Genomic DNA, 21,915 nt, shown 5'->3' on the forward strand with positions numbered 1-21,915 from the left:
TCTCTCTCCTCTCTCTCTCTCTTTCTCTCGCTCTCTCTCTCTTTCAGTCTCTCTCTTTCTCTTTCTCTCTCCCTCTCCTCTCCTCTCCTCTCCTCTCCTCTCCTCTCCTCTCCTCTCCTCTCCCTCTCCTCTCCTCTCCTCTCCTCTCCTCTCCTCTCCTCTCCTCTCCTCTCCTCTCTCTCTCTCTGTCTCTCTATAGTGCTCTCTCTCTCCTCCTCTCTCTCTCTAATCTCTCTGTCGCTCTCTCTCTATAGCTCTCTCTCTCTCTCTGTCTCTCTATAGCGCTCTCTCTCTTTCAGTCTCTCTCTCTCGCTCTCCTCTCTCTCTCTCTTTCTCTCGCTCTCTCTCTTTCAGTCTCTCTTTCTCTCTCTCTCTCTCTCTCTCTCTCTCTCTCTCTCTCTCTCTCTCTCTCTCTCTCTCTCTCTCTCTCTCTCTCTCTCTCTCTCTCTCTCTCTCTCTCTCTCTCTCTCTCTCTCTCTCTCTCTCTCTCTCTCTCTTTGTATTCCCATACCTTTGTGGGGCTGTGCTGCTGTGGGGACCAATTTGGCTCAAATGGAGCCTCTTCCTCATTTTTTTCCTTAATTAAAATCTGAAAGCATCCACACGGGGTTTCCCTGTGTGTGTGTGTGTGTGTGTGTGTGTGTGTGTGTGTGTGTGTGTGTGTGTGTGTGTGTGTGTGTGTGTGGCTGCCTTCTTAGTTCCATTAGTCTTATAGAGATTGGGATAAAACAGACAAAGGCTCCAGACTTTGTAATGATGCCGTGTCGTCTGCACATTTTTGTGTTCTCATATCACCAAATAACTCTAGATCACAATTTATGTATTTCTTTATCAGAAAGAATACTGTGAGTGTTATGTATGAAAAAATGGATTAAGCAGACTATTTGGCTAATGTATAACTAACAAAAAAACGAGCTTTTACCCCAAAATATTAAGAGCTAAATGTGTTGTATTAGACAGCATAAGGAGTGTGCAGGTGTGTGTGTGCATGCGTGTGTGTGTTGCGGTGAGCGGTGGAGGTCCCAAAGGAGGACTGGATGCTCTGAGATGCGCTGGCCGCTCGAAGCGCAAACGGCTTCTCCAGCGAAGCTCGCTCCCCAGCTCCCCTCAGTAGCGAGGGGAGGAGTGTGTGTGTGTGTGTGTGTGTGTGTGTGTGTGGGAGCGTAAGCGCGAAGTCATTGAGCGTCTCCAAAAGGAGCGGCGCAGTTGACTCAGTTGAGCCTGCGCTGGTCCTCACACACTCGCTCCTCTCACATGCAAACACACACACGCTCACACACTCTCAGGCATCCAGACACACAGCTGCTGCTGTGGAGCGCGGAGGAGTTACAGAGAGACGGAGGGAGAGAGAGAGAGAGAAGGGACAGGCAGCACTAGCTGAGAGAGAGAGAGAGAGAGAGAGAGAAGAAGAAGAAAGAGGAAGAGAGAGAAGCTGCTGTCACACTTTCACACCTAATGTCTACGTTGGGATAGAGAGATTTGATGGTAAGAGAAGTTAATGTATTATTTTGATGGTTAGGTTGAATGTTTTTATAAAGAGATGCATGGAACTATTTTTTTTATCATGTTTGCAATATTTTGCAAATGTTTTGTTTTTTTGGTTCTCGTTGATTTTGGAAGCTGGGTGCATTTAATTGATTTCATTCTGCATTCTATTTGAGTGTAATTGTGTTGCCATTTGTTATTTCTGGTTTGGAATGCTGCATGGGCATATTTTTACTTTAGATTAGATTATAGTAAGAAGGTTTTTTTGTTGCCAAGAGTGACATTTATTTTATTCCATTTTTTACAAATTCTGTTTTATTTTGTACAGATAACCTACTTTGTGTGTGTGTATGCATATAAGTGAGTTTGAGTGTGTGTGTTCCCGGCTTGAGAATGAGCGGGTAAGAGTTTCCAGGTTATGCATGGGTGACTTTGTTTTGCAAGTGATTTCTGGTTTAATGTGCAGTGTGTGTGTGTGTGTGTGTGTGTGTGTGTGTGTGTGTGTGTGTGTGTGTGTGTGTGTGTGTGTGTGTGTGTGTGTGTGTGTTTCTGAGGACAGCCCATAAAAAATGACTGACAGATGGTTAAAGGCAAGAGGGCCGCTGACAAAAAAAAGAGAGACCCCTCCTTCCACATCATCTCCTCCATCCCTCCTATCTTCTCTCCCTCCTCCCTCACTTTCACCCCCCCCTCGTCTCCACCTCTCCTCCTCCCTCCTTACCTTCAGCATTCTGCTCATCCTGCCCTCTCTTCCTCTCCCACTAGAAGACCCTGAGGAAATGCACCGCTCTCTCCTCCAGAATTAACTCTGCACACACTCCTCAGTGACCAGCCGCCAGGGGAAACCCTCTCACACTCCCTCTCCTCTAGAAGCTCACACTCCCTCTGTTCAAAAAGAAGAGGGGGAAAAAACGACAGCCCAACCCCCAAAATCCCAAACCCACCTTCACTGACTTTTTTTATTCCCTCCTCTCCTCCCCTCCTCTCTCCCCCCTCCCTCTTTCTCTAGTCCGAGGAGGCAGGGTTGGATGTGAGAGGCAGCAGCGAGGAGAGAAGCAGCCAGGCGCCCAGAGACCCGGAAAGCGAGAGGGCACCAGAGTCCACCCTGAGCGGCACCGCCAACACCCCGACTACCACCTCTACCAGCAGCATCACCTCCAACCAGCACCACAACAACAGCGCTAGCCCCACAGCCGTCTCCAGCAGTAGCAGTAGCGGTGGCTCCAGTGGTGCCGTAGGTGTTAGCACAGTTAGCCGCAGCGCTAAGGGAGCAGAGGGGAGGTCCTCCATGCAGTTCAGCACCAGACCTCCCAGTGCTGAGCCTGGCTTCATGGGGACATGGCAGCAACAGAGCACTGACCAGAGCAACCTCCTCTTCAGAATGTCCCAGCAGGTGAGTCCCCTCCCCTTCATTCAACCATCTGTTTTTCTGTCTCTTAGTTTTCATGGTGATCCGTCTATTTCTTAGTTGTGATGTGTCCCGTCTGTGTGTTTATTTGAGGTATAAATTCCTCTCTGCCTTTTTTTGACACTTGGTGTGTGTTTAGGTGTTGTGCTAGGTGCTGCTGGTGGTGTGTGTGTGCGTGTGTGTGTGTGTGTGTGTGTGTGTGTGTGTGTGTGTGTGTGTGTGTGTGTGTGTGTGTGTGTGTGTGTGTGTGTGTGTGTGTGTGTGTGTGTGTGTGTGTGTGTGTGTGTGTGTGTGTGTGTGTGTGTGTGTGTGTGTGTGTGTGTGTGTGTGTGTGTGTGTGTGTGTGTGTGTGTGAGAGAGAGGGGGTGTGTGTGAGAGAGGGGGGGTGTGAGTGTGTGTGGGATACTGTTTTGGTTTTGAAAGAGTTAATATTATGTGGGTTGACATGATTATTCACTCATTTTTGCATTTTTCAGTCTTCATTTTTTTGTTTTATTTGCCTTGCCATTTTTTTGGGCTATTTTGTCAAATAATAATCCTGTGCAGTTTGGGTCTGGTGTGTGAGAGAGTGTGTGTGCTTGTGAGTGTATATGCACCTGACATTGTGCACTGCACTCTTTTCCTGAAATAATGATCAAATGTTGTAATTGAATTGCATATTAGTTCCTTTAAAAGACAGCATACATTTTAATGTTTACAGAAAGGGACGAAATATAAGAAGCCATGCGTTATTTCACGGGATTGTCCGTTGCCTCGTTTGGTTACGGTTGCGCTCACCCCACTCCTCCTAATTTGTCTGTGCAATATAGTTCAAAAGCAGCAATTGTAGTGTTTGTGTAACCCCGCGCTGATAAAGACTGTGGAAGAGTCGCCCTCTGGGTCGGGCTAATTGACTACATGTGGTCCGCTCAGGAAGCCTCGAACACGGGCTAGAGACAGGCAGCCGTGCGTGAATAGCCAGAGCCTGGAAGAGCGATAACGGATACCTTTAACTGAGGGAAGTTTACATTTCCTCCGACAACTAGCGTCCGTTATCGTTCCTGTTCAAAGTCGTGTGTTTTATGACTTTGGCTTTTTTGAGAAGAATAAAATATCTCGGCGTTCTAGTTTTTAAAGGGAGTGTGGCTGTGGGGGCGTTAGGTGGTTTCCTTGGTGATGTACAGTGCGTTGAGGTAAAGGAGTAGAAAGAGAGAGGGGGAGTTGTAAAGGAGGGTAGTTAGTTGGTAATTAATCATAGTGGAACCTGTGTGTGTCTCCGTACCATACACACGCTGTTACGCATGCGGCAGGCAGACCTTGTGCAATCGCCAGTCTCTGCTGTGTCGAGTTTGAAAATAAACGTATTCGTGGTTATTTTATGAATCACAATCTTTTCTACTACTTTTATCACGGATGTTGTGCATATGAATATAATTTTTTTAATTGAGCAATTACTTAAAGCAAATCAAAAGAAACACGCGTTGTTTTGAGTGATTTAAATCCTGTTGCCAATATTTCCACGACTCTGTTCTCTCACCGAAATGTGTGAAATTGTTTGCTCTTATTCAGTGAAATTATTCACACATGATTCCCTTTATTTTACCTTTCTCTAAATGTATGATGCATGTGTGGAGAATTGTCAGTGGCTGCTTTTTTTCATGCACATCTGCACACCATATTGGACACGCATGATGCATCCTCTCACATTCAACATATGTTTTGAGCTGTGTGTATTATTAATATAAACTACTGCAAAGCTATTGACATGTCGATTGGAATAACGGAACCATATCGCACGAGGATCCTCCTGGCTCGCTCTCATTCGTCCTCACGCGGCATCTGCGTGCAGGTGGATGGGCCCCGCGCTCAGACACCGAGGAGCATCCAGCATCTGCTGGGACTCACGTTTCGCAATCCCCCTTTTTACAAATGCGCGCCGCTGTGTCAATATAATCAGCTGTGGGACTCGTTGTTATTTATCCTCCCTCGCACCACTTAGAAGGCATCTTTCCATGTTTAGTAGGCATGACAAAAATTCTCCAAAGCAACCTCACCTTGACAGACTGCATTATTGGAATCTAACCGATAATGACTTTGTGTTTGCCGAGCCGCGCGCGCCTTGGGGTATTGGGAGAAATGAGTGTTATGGGGGCTCGTGTTTCAAATCCTCCTCCCTTTAAAGATCAGCTAAGTGACATGAGTCATGGGTGCATTTTATCGGTGTTAGGGCAAATTATTTCAATGCCATCGATTGAGACGCAAATCAGGAGCAGTATGTGTTGATGTGAGTGAAGGCATGTTGTTTACGGGTTGTGGTTTTGCAGCGAAGAATCCCCTCTCAAACCATTTGATATCCTCTGAATTTATACATTCACTGCAATGTAGCCTACCTATACAAGTCATTAGGGAACATGCAATAATTACTTGTTCCTGTATGATTACATTTTCTTTTTTCAATTCTTATTTTCAATTCTAGAATAGCATGCATATGTTCAAACACAATTTACAGCAGGTGTGCAATTATATTGCCAAGGAATGTCACCTAAAAAAATACCCAAAACAATGATCTAAATTACCATAGAATGAATTGTAAAAACAATAATTTAACCTGGTTGGATATTTGTTGTTTTTTGATATATTTAATTTATAAGATTTGCAACCTCAACGTCACACTATGTCAAAACCTGCTTCTCATATTAGAAGTGTATTTGTACGACGAGTAATGTGCTAATTCGATGCAATCAAATCAAAATAGGAAGTGCATGTCAATTAAATGCATACATTCCCTTTTGCATGAGTACAAATAGAGACAAGCCAACAGAGAGAGACATGGTTTTCATTTTGTTTAGATATCATATGTCTTTTTCAATCAGGCTACCTTTGAAACATAAGTATAAGAAACGAAATCGAAAATGCAGAAACCATGAATGGCAAAAAAATTGATTGGGAAAGGCCTGGCATGTTTCGCATCGTTTCTCCAGACTTTTAGTAAGAATAATTTCATTTTTGGATTCTCAGTTTTTTCCTTGACTGCCGTCTTTTCATGGTCGAATACATTCCATGCGAATCGTTATAATGCTTGTAATTGAAGTAAATTATTAAGAATTACAACGAAGATTACGCGTATACACTATATAAAATGGACTATAGGCCCTCTCTATTGCCTATCGCCTGGCTTTTGGTTTTTATTTTTGTCTATTGGTGATAAGAGGATTTATAAACATAACCTTATATTAAATGATCTGCAAAAGCAGATACACGAGTTAAATCAATAAAATAGACTCAACAAATTGTCAAATAATTGCACCTGCTTTCTTTATATTTAGGAATGTGCGGATCATTTTATGTATAATCTGCATGGAAATTATTATCATATTTCGTTATGTAAACTCCCCATAAATGATGTTAAACTATATTTTTAAGCCTTCCAAAGCACTACGGTGTAATAATATTTTGAAGCCGTAATTGAGTATTATTATTTGTTTTGGGTACATGCATGGATGTTATTATCGACCTTTGCAAGTTAAACAGTCCGCAGTAAAGTGATATCACTGCGCCTCTAATTGGTCCATCACTAGTAGGCTAATTCCCCCTCAGTAAACCAACATTAAGTCATGTCATTTTATTTCCCATTGGGCTTCAAAAGCTGAGGGGTGTGGAACAACTCAAGGATTACTTAGGGCTCGTAAAATGTTGCCGCGGTGCACCTCTTCTGTGAGGGTCTAATGCCAGTCAGACGAAGGAAGATCCCGAGAAAATGTTGAAGAAATAGGGCCGGTAGCACTTACAGCGTCAGGGTATGTTTTCAATCTAAATCTCTGCTCTTAATTAGCTCGCCCTTCTAAATTCTTCCCTTCTCTTCTGCAAGGCGGGTGCTGTAACACGGCTTCCTCTGAAGTGCGACAGGTCGACTATGGGCCGAGACCTTACGGACGAGGTACAGTCGCTTCTATAGCTTGACATGTTTCTCCTATCTTCTCAGTATAGTTACAGCATCTGAGATGCAGGCATGCAGCGGTATTTGATCCCAATACAAGCAATAGGTGGATTAACACATCAGAAATGTTAGTGGAAAATATAAACTAAAGTAATTATATAGGTTATTATTATACCTAATATAAGTTAATAATGGGCCAAGCATGAACACAATGGTATAATAATAATAATAATAATAATAATAATAATACTGTATTATTGTATTTTTTTTATTAAACCAGTTCAGCAATTTTCTAAATTTGCCATTATACTTTATTACTGTTATTATTGTTGAGTGTTATTACATGTTTGAAATGCCAGGTGCATGGCCTATAGCAGAGGATTCTAGCAGAACTCATGGCCTATAGCAGAGGATTCTAGCAGAACTCATGGCCTATAGCAGAGGATTCTAGCAGAACTCATGGCCTATAGCAGAGGATTCTAGCAGAACTCATGGCCTATAGCAGAGGATTCTAGCAGAACTCATGGCCTATAGCAGAGGATTCTAGCAGAACTCATGGTCTATAGCAGAGGATTCTAGCAGAACTCATGGCCTATAGCAGAGGATTCTAGCAGAACTCATGGCCTATAGCAGAGGATTCTAGCAGAACTCATGGTCTATAGCAGAGGATTCTAGCAGAACTCATGGCCCATAGCAGAGGATTCTAGCAGAACTCATGGCCTATAGCAGAGGATTCTAGCAGAACTCATGGCCTATAGCAGAGGATTCTAACAGAACTCATGGTCTATAGCAGAGGATTCTAGCAGAACTCATGGCCTATAGCAGAGGATTCTAGCAGAACTCGTGGCCTATAGCAGAGGATTCTAGCAGAACTCATGGCCTATAGCAGAGGATTCTAGCAGAACTCATGGCCTATAGCAGAGGTTTCTAGCAGAACTCATGGCCTATAGCAGAGGATTCTAGCAGAACTCATGGTCTATAGCAGAGGATTCTAGCAGAACTCATGGCCTATAGCAGAGGATTCTAGCAGAACTCATGGTCTATAGCAGAGGATTCTAGCAGAACTCATGGCCTATAGCAGAGGATTCTAGCAGAACTCATGGCCTATAGCAGAGGATTCTAGCAGAACTCATGGCCCATAGCAGAGGATTCTAGCAGAACTCATGGCCTATAGCAGAGGATTCTAGCAGAACTCATGGCCTATAGCAGAGGATTCTAGCAGAACTCATGGTCTATAGCAGAGGATTCTAGCAGAACTCATGGCCTATAGCAGAGGATTCTAGCAGAACTCTGTAATAGTTCTTTTGTATTTATTTCCCCTAACCACTTTGTGAATAATTCGCAGTTCTAAGATTTTAAACATGTTTAAATTAATGCGTTATCATTTTCTCTGAACTAGGATTACTGTAGGTCTATATAAATAGATTTTTATGTTGGTGATATTTTAAACATTGTAGTGGATTTACTCTGCATGTCCTGCACTCAAGCACAATGAACTACACATATTTGAATTAAGAAAATATACACAATGCAAAAGCAAATCAGACACTGCAATAATGTCACATGTATTTCAAACATGAGTTGTAAGAAGGATGTATGTTCAGAAGATGTGTGCAGAGAGGACTGTGTGTAGAGTACGGTGGTTAAGACTGCAGTCAGGAGATATAGCAGGGCAGGCATCATCGGCATGGGTCTGTCTGTCTGTCTGTCTGTCTGTCTGTCTGTCTGTCTGTCTGTCTGTCTGTCTGTCTGTCTGTCTGTCTGTCTGTCTGTCTGTCTGTCTGTCTGTCTGTCTGTCTGTCTGTCTGTCTGTCTGTCTGTCTGTCTGTCTGGTTCATGTCAATACATTGATGTCTTAGATGGACTGCTTTACAGCGAGGTCATTACCTAACTATCGATTACATCTGCTCTATTCTCTTCAACCAATACCTCTCCATTTCTATACCACACAATCTCTCCTTGCTGTCATTTCAGTTATACACATATCTACCTGTATAACCTGTATATCTATCATTTTCAAGTGGTTCTATATTTTCTAATGTAAGATAAATATTTATATAACTTCTGTACATGTGCAACCATTTTGTTATTTCATGTAGTTTTACCCCATCTACTGAAATCTGTGGAGTGTAGGCTATGACACCTGTATGTATCTGAATGTAAACCCTGCTATAGGCTGTATGTATCAGAATGTAAACCCTGCTATAGGCTGTATGTATCTGAATGTAAACCCTGCTATAGGCTGTATGAATCTGAATGTAAACCCTGCTATAGGCTGTATGAATCTGAATGTAAACCCTGCTATAGGCTGTATGTATCTGAATGTAAACCCTGCTATAGGCTGTATGAATCTGAATGTAAACCCTGCTATAGGCTGTATGTATCAGAATGTAAACCCTGCTATAGGCTGTATGAATCTGAATGTAAACCCTGCTATAGGCTGTATGTATCAGAATGTAAACCCTGCTATAGTAATATTTCTCCCTAAAGGCATGGCAGACATCATATTAGATGAATAGCAGAACATCTCCTAGTTAGTTTTGTCTGAGTCAATAATGGACTTAATGTCATCGTCTTCAGTGTAGATCAGAGGGGCCTTAATTCACCTATTAACATACTGCTACACTTACGGCTGCTTCACGCTCGGTGTGTGTGTGTGTGTGTGTCTGTATAAGTATTTCTGAGTGAGGGGTGTTTTTCCCCCGTTCAGTTCATCGCTGTGCTGTTGCATGCAATAATATGTTAGTGTGTGTTTGCGTTATTTTTTTAAAATGAGAGCGATAGAGAAAGTGGGCTAATTTTCTAGGAGAGAGTGTCGTGCTTTTTTTTCCCCTCAGAGGATATATTGCCTGTGTGCTGGCTGTGTTTAACGGGCTGTTTTCCTTCCTCTGCAGAGGCCTGTTGCATGTGTGTGTTTCTGCCTGCGTGTCTGATACTAGAATATTTTCCGTGTCTTTGATTCCTGAGGGTTGTGTGACTACACCGTACTCTGCATCTCTGATGGGCTGCATGACCACAGATACCATCATGTGTATGAGGTGTTTTCCCTTCTTATCTTTTGCATATGTTCAGGTACCTGTAGTACCAGTGAGTATGTCAGGGAAAGAGTGCCGTTTTTCTCTCTCTGTACAGGGCTGGCTCTGTCTCTGGCACCATGTGTGTGCGGGTGCGAGCTGATGTGTGTGCGGGTCTTGGCTGGCCTTGGCTGGAGGAGACGAGAGGTGAAAGATGATATGTGGAGGAAACGCCATGCCACTTCTCTTTTTCTATGTCTCGCGCTCTCTCTTGCTACCGCTCTCTCTACCTCTCTCTTTGTATCTATCTCTCTTTGTATCTATCTATCTATCTATCTTTGTATCTATCTTTGTATCTATCTATCTATCTTTGTATCTATCTATCTTTGTATCTATCTATCTATCTATCTATCTTTGTATCTATCTTTGTATCTATCTATCTATCTTTGTATCTATCTATCTTTGTATCTATCTATCTATCTATCTATCTATCTATCTTTGTATCTATCTATCTATCTTTGTATCTATCTTTGTATCTATCTATCTTTGTATCTATCTATCTTTGTATCTATCTATCTTTGTATCTATCTATCTATCTTTGTATCTATCTTTGTATCTATCTATCTATCTATCTATCTTTGTATCTATCTATCTTTGTATCTATCTATCTATCTTTGTATCTATCTATCTATCTATCTATCTATCTTTGTATCTATCTTTGTATCTATCTATCTTTGTATCTATCTATCTTTGTATCTATCTATCTTTGTATCTATCTATCTTTGTATCTATCTTTGTATCTCTCTCTCTCTCTCTCTCTCTCTCTCTCTCTCTCTCTCTCTCTCTCTCTCTCTCTCTCTCTCTCAGCACTAATACCAGCCCCTAAGCCCTAGGGTCCACCCTCTCTCCCTCCCCCTTAGTACACTGGATGAGTAAGGTAGTCTTATCACCGGGGAAGTGGCCATAGAGGAAGGGGACACTGCGTCATTGGCCCAAAGGAGGGGGACCGCTTTGGGTGTAACACAGGAAGTCCCAGTTACAGGGTCACTGTTTTCAAAGGGACAGAGGAAATGGCCCAGTCCAAGGCAATGCCTACCTAGTCACAATGAGTGAGTGAGTGTATCCTAGCTGAGTGGTGGAAGTGGTGCTGAGTGGCTGGGTGTTACTGTGTGGTCTGTCCTTATCAGGTTTGGATGGACTGTAGCTCTGTAGTGTTTTCATTGGCACCGTCCTCTCTGGGCTGGAGACCGGAGAGAGGGATCTTACCTACAGCTAATGAAGCCTGGAGGCTACTTTCTTTCTGACCTCTTCCTCATTTCTCCTCTGTTCCCCAGCCCTGGTCCTTCCGTAACCCCGTTTCTCCTCACTCTGCCCTCCAGCCGGGCAACAAGCCTGGGGGTCCCTGCTGGCCTTCTCTTTCTGGCTGTCACCCCCTAGAGGGGTTCAACCACTGTTAATCACACTGTGGGATCTGGATAATTAGGGTCTGGGATGATGGGGGGGGGCTAGTAGACTCTGCTAAGGTAGCGGTCCCCCCCCCCCCCCTCTCTCTCCATTGGTGTTGTTAGATTGGCTTGTTGGGAGTGTCAGTGAGAGTGTGTATAGTGTAAAAGTGGAGAAGGTGTAGGGGTGTGTTTAACCACGTCAGTTACCGCGCCTCGGTTTTTCCTCCAGTATGGTCCTGTTATTTCTGGACGAGAGCAGAGACTCTGAGGTGAGAGGAGGAGAGAAGACCAAAGATGTGTGTGTGTGTGTGTGTGTGTGTGTGTGTGTGTGTGTGTGTGTGTGTGTGTGTGTGTGTGTGTGTGTGTGTGTGTTATGTGTAAGGTGGATGTGGACCACTTGTACTTTTACCGTGTATGTGTCTGCGCGCGCAAGTTTGTGGTTTAGATGGCATGTAGAGTTTAGGAGAGTTTAGGAGAGGGAAGACGCACAAGGTGCCATTCATTCTACGGCCACCACATATTTATCTAAGCGTCAGGCATGAAGATATGACGTGCACGTAAAAAAAAATTCACGCTGTGGACATTTAATGTAGGGCCTCCTTTTTCCTTTAATCAGAATATGAATTAATTTGGTTATTTAATTTGCTGCGGTTATGCCATTTAATAAACATTTGTCAGTGTAGTTTGTAGTAGTTTCTGTTTCAACTGTATATTTTAAAATTCATGGTTTAAATTCCCTCAATCTCCCTATTTTTGCGAGGAAGACATGGAATATTAAAATGCCCTGGAGATCCTTCAATGTTCTCATTGTGTTGCAGACTAACACACACAGTGTGTTTCAATCTCGAAGATATTCTGTTTTGTCACATCGTCAATTTCTAGTGAATTATCTTCCTACTATCGGGAGACATTCTTCATATTTTAAAACGTCGATCTCTTGTTTGATGAAAATGCACGAATCAAACTCAGATATTTTTACTGTATTACCAGGTTAGAACCGTAGAGATGAATCATTCGTATAATCATTTATATTTACAATGATCTGATGAAAATAACAAAGCCTAACTAACTAAGTCTTCCCTGAATTCGAGGGGTTATGGGATGGACATTAAAAACATCACCCAGAGTTTTCCAGCCAAGTCGCAGCATGTGATCTCATCTGGATTTGAAACTCATGCCTTGCATAAGACGCAGAGCTGTGACATGAAGCATGCCTCACACTGAAACAATGTGTGCGTCATCTGTCTGCGGCGCTGTAACACTGGAACACCGGTGTTGTGTACGTTCGTTCACCCCGTCGTCTCCTGTCTCCCGCTGCAGCTACTGATCAATATGGGACGTGAGGATCACTCACGGGGTCAGGATCACTCACGGGGTCAGGGTGATCTGTCCCCTTTCGGTCCCAAGGAGATGCATGATATCTCCGGTGTTTGGATGAAGGGATAGATGGATGGATGGATGACTGGAGTGGGTTGGAGAGAGACAGAGTGTCTTCTAATAGTGTTTTCATTGTGAACGTACTGTGTTGGGGTCGTTGCTACGACAGCAGTGTATGCGTACGGAGTCTGTGAGTGTGTGTTCAGGAACGGCAGCAATGCAGGGCCATCTGCTTGTGTCTTATCAGGGAGATGAGTGGTGAACGGTAGCTGAGTCCTCCACCAGCCTTTTCCCATGGACCCCCTCCTACCTCCTACAGGCCCTGAGAGAGAGAGAGAGAGTGTGTGTGTGTGTGTGTGTGTGTGTGTGTGTGTGTGTGTGTGTGTGTGTGTGTGTGTGTGTGTGTGTGTGTACCGCACCCAGACCTCTCACACACTCCTCACACCCCACTGTGTTACACACTGAAACAGAGCTGTCCGTCTGCCTGTTAAAACTATTATAAATACCAAATACAGGATATTCAGAAACTGGCTAGCAGCTTGTTTGTTTCCACCTTATGTTGTACACAATCTCTAGTGTCCAGTTCAAAATTAAGTTGCGTCTTTCCTGGTTTTGGGAAAAAAACGTTCAAATGTTTTGCTTATTATGATCTCCGGAGAGAATTGAAATCAACAATAGAATGATCAAGCTGGATTCTATTCTGTAATATTCCTGAAGGTGCTAGTGGATTTATGAGTTGTTTATTGGCCATTGTGTGTTTGTCTGTCAAATGGTTTATTTAGTCTTGGTGTGTTGTAAACAACGATAATGTTAGCTGCCAGTGTGTTGCTAGCTAATCCCTGTGTATTGATGTGTGTGTGGCCTATGGCCCTGTCAGTGCTGGGCTTACAGCAACAACTACCACACAGCAGGAAACCATATGGTAACAAGGTTATTCAACTCTTTTTACAGTCTTATAGCAATGTAATAACATGATTAAGACATGCTCATTACACACGACGCTGAGGCGACGGGCATCGTCTAATAACATGGAAATAACGATTATTCAGTCTTTTATCTGAAATTTGACGTTGCATGTTCTTTCTGGAAAAAATACAATTCTTCTCTTCTATATCCGCTATGTAAACTGATGGTGAATATTGTAGATGTGTGTAGTGTAGAAGAGGTTGTACTGTAGCTACAGAGGCCATATGTAGTCCCTATGATCTGTAAAGAATTTGGCCGGAGACATCTAACTGGCAGGTGTTTTATTGAGTCTAGAGCTCTGAACCATAGAAATACAGTATATTAGAAATAGAAATATATTAACTAGATAAAGGACAGTTGGATTTTATGCAGAGCTACAGTTTAATACAGTATGTTTGGGTAAAACAGAGTTGCGCTGATGCGATTCAGATCGTACTAAAAGGCTTTTTTGACAAATCTCTATTTCGGCATATTTTTCAAGCATGGCCCATAATCACCCCAATCTTGGATGGCGCTGCCTATTTAAATACACGAAAAGGTGGGGGTATTTCTCTCCTTTCTTTCTCTCTCTCTCTCTTTTCTCCTTTTCAGAGTGAGGGTCTTTATTTTTCTTTGGCCTGCCTTAGTTTCCTGCGGCGGGGGGAAGTCGTCGGTCGGTGCGGAGCGAAGGGGAACGAGGGGAAGTGGCTGTTTGAATAGAGTGTTGCTCAGGATGTCACCACCCCACAGCCTGCCTAATGAGGGGACATTAGCACCGTGGCCTGGCCCCCGACACACACACACACACACACACACACACACACACACACACACACACACACACACACACACACACACACACACACACACACACACACACACACAGAGGCGTGCACACACACACACACACACACACACACACACACACACACACACACACACACACACACACACACACACACACACACACACACACACACACACACACACACACACACACAGCTCAGGTGCTGACAAGGCCAGAATGAAGCAGCTGTCGCCAGGCCTGCGGATCTGAGGGGGTCCAAAGGGCAGAGGGAGCAGAAGATGTTCAAGACCTGGGAGGTAACCGATGTAGCCACTGTGACCTGGGCAGTGCCACCAACACACAGCGCCACCATAAGTCAACACACAAGTAGCAGGAACACACACTCACACACTTGCGGAGTGCAACATGGACACACAAAAAATACACACACTCAATCGTGCATAATATTATTTTCCTTCCACGAAAGTTTATTCAGAGATATTTGGCACTTACATCTGTAGACATGACTTGTGTATTTGGTCTGGTATTGTCCCTGAACGAGGAGGAATGTGACACACCGTTGACCCACACTAAGAGACATGAACTTGTGCATACATACTTTCACCGGGGGCCCATCCTGTTATTCCTCCTGACTTGTTTTTTTTTTTTGCGTTGGAACTGTGCCAGTGGCACAGGCAGGTTGACGGCCTACTATTTTTACCAGCAGCCAGGACCCCTCCTCTATACCAGCAGCCAATTTGTCCTTTCAACGCAGACAACAAAGGGAAAAAACACTCACGCTTACCTCTCAAGGAACACAACCCTTTCATTTTTCAGTTAGCGCGACGGCTAATTCGGAAGAATTGCTACTATTATTATTGCCGGTGGACTGTTATTATCTCTGGCTATTTAAGGTAGTAGATAATGATGGTAATTTGCCTTGTTCTGCGGTGCTCGGAGGTCGACTGACTTTTTCCCCCCTGATAATGCGACACTCACTGTGTGTGTGTGTGTGTGTGTGTGTGTGTGTGTGTGTGTGTGTGTGTGTGTGTGTGTGTGTGTGGTGTGTGTGTGAGCTCCTGTTAATGTGTCATAGCACTTGGGATGTGCTAGAACATTGTTGCTCTAATCAAAACCAAACCTCTACGGCTCCCTGTTTGGACCAAACATGTCATTACCAAAGTACAGAGAGAAAAATGACAACTTGTTCTTTTGAATAATGATTGTGCTCTGTGTCTACTTCGACAAGACCTACTGTAGCCTAGGTGATGTGGGGCCGACTACAGCTGAGGTCTGGACGACCAGACAACTTCCTCCCCTTCTTTCTTTCCCGTCTTTCTTCATAAGCCTTCCCCCTCTCTTCTTCTTCCTCGTTTGTTCCCCTCCTCTATCTTTCTGTGTGTGTCTATCCATCTCTCCCCCTCTGCTGCTGTAACCTGCTGTGTGACGGTTGGAGACGTGGGGAGGATTGTGGGGAGGATTGTGGGGTGGATTGTAGGGAGGATTGTGAGGAGGATTGTGGGGAGGATTGTGGGGTGGATTGTAGGGAGGATTGTGGGGAGGATTGTAGGGAGGATTGTAGGGAGGATTGTGGGGAGGATTGTGGGGAGGATTGTGGGGAGGATTGTAGGGAGGATTGTGGGGAGGATTCTGGGGAGGATTGTGGGGAGGATTGTAGGGAGGATTGTGGGGAGGATTGTGGGGAGGATTGTGGGGAGGATTGTGGGGTGGATTGTAGGGAGGGTCTGGAGAGAAGAGAGGAGTGGTACTGGTGAGGTTGGGCTCATGGCCAACAGCATTTTAGACTAACGCATCACTCTCTTTCGCACGCACGCACACACACACACACACACAAATGCGCATGCACACACACACACACACGCATGCGCGCACACACACACACACACAAACACACACACACGCACACATGCACACATACACACACACATACACGCATGCACACACACATACGCTTGCACACACACACGCACACATGCACGTATACGTACATACACACGCATACACACACACGCATGCACACGCGCACACACACACACACACGCACACATGCACGTATACGTACACACACACGCATGCACACACACACATTATTGCACACACACACGCACACATGCATGTATACGTACACACACACACGCATGCACACACACACACACGCTTGCACACACACACACGCACACATGCACGTATACGTACACACACACACGCGCTTGCACACGCACACATACACGTGGACACATACAGAATGCCTTAATTTGTGTTAATACTTCAGGAAAAACATCACCTCGCCCATCAGCAGTCATAGTTCTCACACAACGGTATCAACATTTTTATGCAGAAAGAAATCAGGAAGTCCCACCTTGAAAGGGGGTTAAACAGGCTAACTAGCGTCTTCCATCAGGGAAGTGTTGGGGCAACATGTGCTTGTTTACCCTCTCTCCCTGTTCCTATAGATGTTTGTGTTGTTAGATTAATAGCATTTAGTGGCCACTGTTAAACACAGCTGCCACACTGGGTGGTGTGTGTGTGCGTGCGTGCATGCGTGCTCATTGCAGATAGTATGTGGGCTGGTGTGGGAGAGGCTGTTCGTGCTGTCACTGAGTGGAACCATACCTACACACACAGGGAGGGTATGTTTGACATTTTCCTAGCTAAGGAGAAAGGTGCATGAGAGACCGACACTGAATTCCACTTTAAAGCTGCTCCTTTATGGAACCTTTTCCTACAGCATCATCAGTTATGGAGCACCATTACACTCTGCCTTTCTCAATCCATAATGCCAATCAAGTCACAAATGATCTTGTTTGCTCCGTGTGATTGACTTCAAATGAACTAGCTGGCGTATCCCGGGCAACTAGGCAGAGGTGAGAGGTCGCGGCTCTGAGTGTGTGACCTCTTGGCCCCTCATAACCCCCCCACCCCCCCCTCCCACCCCCCCCGGGTGTTTCACACCACTCAGCTAAAGAGGCTGTTTCCCATCTTACACAAAGGGACAAAGTGAAAAGTCTGGTAACAAGCAAAAACGGAGCTGTGTGTGAGCTGGAGTGATGTGTGTGTGTGTGTGTGTGTGTGTGTGTGTGTGTGTGTGTGTGTGTGTGTGTGTGTGTGTGTGTGTGTGTGTGTGTGTGTGTGCGCCCGCATCAAACACTCTGGAGCCTTGTGTGTGTGTTTCCTGTGTGTGTGTCCTTAGTTTGTAATGGATACTCACACTCACATTTTCTCTGTTGATGTTTTCATTTAAATGGCGTGGCCCACCTTTCCTATTGTCGGGAAACACACAGTGGTAAGTGCTTTGTTGGAACCCTGTCCGTATACATGATGTGTGGAACTCCAAAAAACATTGAATATTTCATGACACATAATCCATTAGACATGTTTCCCCTCTGAACATTATAAATATAAAGCTTTTTGTTTATCATGAAGATGCCTTCACACTGCAGCTTGTTGATCTTGCTTTGTACAGGGAGGAGCTTTGACAACAATAAATATATCAATAAGATTTATGGCCGTTTTCCCATCTATCCGCTAACCTCGTAAATGTACAGCTTTAAACTCGTGTCACCCCGGGTCGTAGGTTACATTCGGCGAGTCTTTGCGCCTCATCGATCCTCCGCCCCACCGCCATCGCCCCCAAATATGACACAATCAGAAAATAATCCCATAACGTGGTAGCGATTTGAGAGATTTCGAGTCGTCGGTGGCACCGGTAATTACAGCACGCGTGAAATGACACTACACTTCCTGTATGATTCAGAGAGAGGAGGGGATATAACCCTATCAGATGCTGAGATCAATTGATAATAGGTTTGAAGTCACAGAGGTGATTAGAAATGGTCAGCCATGTTGTTAAATGCTGTCAGATCTGTTAAGAGAAGACTAACAGCTCTCAGCTTGCAAGGGAGTAATAGCATCAGCCGTAACTCCATCCGCCGGGAAGTGTGTGTGTGTGTGTGTGTGTGTGTGTGTGTGTGTGTGTGTGTGTGTGTGTGTGTGTGTGTCGTGTAAAGCAGTGTGAGCACGCATCAAGGAAAGAGCCCCGAGGTAGCTCCTGGCATTTTATTGCAGCCACCAGACGCCTGTCACTGGTGGAAGAAAAAGAACGGGGGATGAGGAGAGGGAGAGGAGAGGGGGAGGAGGAGGAGAGGAGAGGGGGAGGAGGAGGGTGGGGGCCACCACAGCTTCAAATCATGTCACGTAGCACTAATTCATACGCCCTCATTAGAGCAAGGGAAGGGACCAGAGGGCCGGGTGTATCTCACACACAGACAGACAGACAGACAGACAGACACACAGACAGACAGACAGACAGACAGACAGACAGACAGACAGACAGACAGACAGACAGACAGACAGACAGACAGACAGACAGACAGACAGACAGACAGACAGACAGACACACACACACACACACACACACACACACACACACACACACACACACACACACACACAGGCATGCCCACAGCAGACGACACTCCGCTCCAGCACGGCAGCGGTACAGCAGGGCCAGTTTGGGGAATAGAACATTGCTTTTTCAGGAAGGCCCCGGCCAATTAAAGGCCTGCCCGTATTGAATGTCAAGTGTTAATTTAGGCTCCACTCCTCCTCTCCATCCCTCCCTCCCTCCCCCCAACCCCCTTCGGTTTCCCATCAGTGAGGGCACTGAGGGGGAGGAGGGGAGGGGAAGGGTTTCTGAGATGAGCAAATACATGTCAAGTCAAAGTTGATTGCCTGAAGGCCCCGGCGTATTATGTGTCACAGACAAGTGGCAAATGTGCCCCCCTCCCGTTCCCCTCTCACCCCTGGGGACCAGGAGAGAGGGATGGAGAGGGGGACGGAAGGAGGGAGGGACGGAGGGAGGAGGGGAAGGATTAACTGTACTGCAGTGATAAGAATGGGAGGTTTACATTGGGGAGGAGAGGGGAGGAAGTAGAGGACACAGAGAGAAGAGAGGACAGGAGAGAGGACAGAAGAGAGGACAGAAGGGGGGAGAGGCGAGGACAGGAGAGGCGAGGACAGGAGAGAGGAGAGAGAGGACAGAAGAGAGGACAGAAGAGAGGACAGAAGGGGGGAGAGGCAAGGACAGGAGAGAGGCGAGGACAGGAGAGAGGAGAGAGAGGACAGAAGAGAGGACAGAAGAGAGGACAGAAGGGGGGAGAGGCAAGGACAGGAGAGAGGCGAGGACAGGAGAGAGGAGAGAGAGGACAGAAGAAAGGAGAGCTAGGACAGAAGAGAAGAGAGAGAGAGGAGAGGGAGGACAGAAGAGAGAGGACAGAAGCTTGTTGGTGTTGCTATATGGGACAGTTGGTTGGTACATTCTCATAGGACAGGTTGAATTTAGTCCTCTTCCTCTGCGTGTTCTGAAAATATTAAGTTTGCCATTGATAAAGAAAATATGCCAGTAAGCTAAAGATTTATTGTTGACAAATCTGACTTGAAATTGTTTTATTAATCATCATTTTCAACATGTACAGTACCAGTCAAAAGTGTGGACACACCTACTCATTCCAGAGGTTTTCTTTACTATTTTCTACATTGTATGAAATAAAATATATGGAATCATGTAGTAACCAAAAAAGTGTTAAACAAATCAAAATATATTTTATATTTGAGATTCTTCAAAGTAGCCACCCTTTGCCTTGATGACGGCTTTGCACCCTCTTGGCACAGCATATTGTATGACATTCCATTAGGTACAGTTGTGTGTTCAGCCAGGCCTCATAGACATGAGCTGACATGGAAGGAGAGTTGTGTGTTCAGCCAGGCCTTATAGACATGAGCTGACCTGGAAGGAGAGTTGTGTGTTCAGCCAGGCCTTATAGACATGAGCTGACATGGAAGGAGAGTTGTGTGTTCAGCCAGGCCTTATAGACATGAGCTGACATGGAAGGAGAGTTGTGTGTTCAGCCAGGCCTTATAGACATGAGCTGACCTGGAAGGAGAGTTGTGTGTTCAGCCAGGCCTTATAGACATGAGCTGACCTGGAAGGAGAGTTGTGTGTTCAGCCAGGCCTTATAGACATGAGCTGACCTGGAAGGAGAGTTGTGTGTTCAGCCAGGCCTTATAGACATGAGCTGACCTGGAAGGAGAGTTGTGTGTTCAGCCAGGCCTTATAGACATGAGCTGACATGGAAGGAGAGTTGTGTGTTCAGCCAGGCCTTATAGACATGAGCTGACCTGGAAGGAGAGTTGTGTGTTCAGCCAGGCCTTATAGACATGAGCTGACATGGAAGGAGAGTTGTGTGTTCAGCCAGGCCTTATAGACATGAGCTGACCTGGAAGGAGAGTTGTGTGTTCAGCCAGGCCTTATAGACATGAGCTGACATGGAAGGAGAGTTGTGTGTTCAGCCAGGCCTTATAGACATGAGCTGACATGGAAGGAGAGTTGTTTGTTCAGCCAGTCCACTGATGGTAAATGTCCACCTCCTTACCTACCTGATCTAATAGACAGACACTTAATGGCTACATTATCTGTCTTAGGGGCTGGAGTCTGCACTCTTTAAATTTGCAATTGGCACTGTTTGTCTCTCTATCTCCCCCTTTTCTCACTCTCTCACGCTCTCACTCTCTCACTTTCTCACTAAGCTGGCCTATAGACAGGAGTCCATTCAGCAGAATGCACATTGTTGACAATTCTCTGTCTTGGAGTTGTCTTAGCCAACCCTCTGCTACATGTGTTAGTCAAAGCCCCCATCACTCCTATATTCCTCTGTGTGTGTGTGTGTGTGTGTGTGTGTGTGTGTGTGTGTGTGTGTGTGTGTGTGTGTGTGTGTGTGTGTGTGTGTGTGTGTGTGTGTGTGTGTGTGTGTGTGTGTGTGTGTGTGTGTGTGTGATGATGGCAATGTTGTGAAATTGAATGGAGAGGGTGAGTATGGATCATTCTCCCGTGTGTTTTCAGTGCTTGCTGCTACTGACAGAGACACACACACACACACACACACACACACGTGTTGACTCAAACATGCACACATGTGTATAGATCTGCAGAAAGACACACACACACACGTGTTGACTCTCAAACATGCACACATGTGTATAGATCTGCAGAAAGAGACACACACACACACGTGTTGACTCAAACATGCACACATGTGTATAGATCTGCAGAAAGACACACACACACACACACGTGTTGACTCAAACATGCACACATGTGTATAGATCTGCAGAAAGACACACACACACACACACACGTGTTGACTCAAACATGCACATGTGTATAGATCTGCAGAAGACACACACAGGTGCCACTGATACAAGGGTTCAGGTACCTTGTCAGAACATATTTAGACAGAACAACTGAAATTCTTCCTGGTAATTCATTGGCCATTGTAAGACAACAGAGTGGGGTAACATTTAGATTGAGTTTTGACCCCCCCCACATGCACACACACACACTACCCAAACCCTACACACACACTACCCAAACCCTACACACACACTACCCAAACCCTACACACACACTCCTCTCTCGATGCTCTTTTCTCCTGTCTGAGATGCGGAGGCGTGAGGCCCTC

General features: G+C 45.0%; 1 protein-coding gene across 1 annotated transcript in view; it reads left to right on the top strand.

Moving 5' to 3' along the window:
* The first annotated feature begins 999 nt into the window (after positions 1 to 999).
* LOC106595273 (zinc finger protein basonuclin-2-like) overlaps positions 1,000 to 21,915 on the top strand; it is a 501,482-nt gene continuing 480,566 nt past the window's right edge. The window contains 2 exon segments of the mRNA XM_045722846.1: positions 1,000 to 1,485; positions 2,495 to 2,878. Coding sequence (XP_045578802.1) covers positions 1,483 to 1,485; positions 2,495 to 2,878 — 387 coding nt within the window. The 5' untranslated portion in view covers positions 1,000 to 1,482.

The sequence above is a fragment of the Salmo salar genome, chromosome ssa08 (genome assembly GCF_905237065.1).
Source record: "Salmo salar chromosome ssa08, Ssal_v3.1, whole genome shotgun sequence".
NCBI lineage: Eukaryota > Metazoa > Chordata > Actinopteri > Salmoniformes > Salmonidae > Salmo > Salmo salar.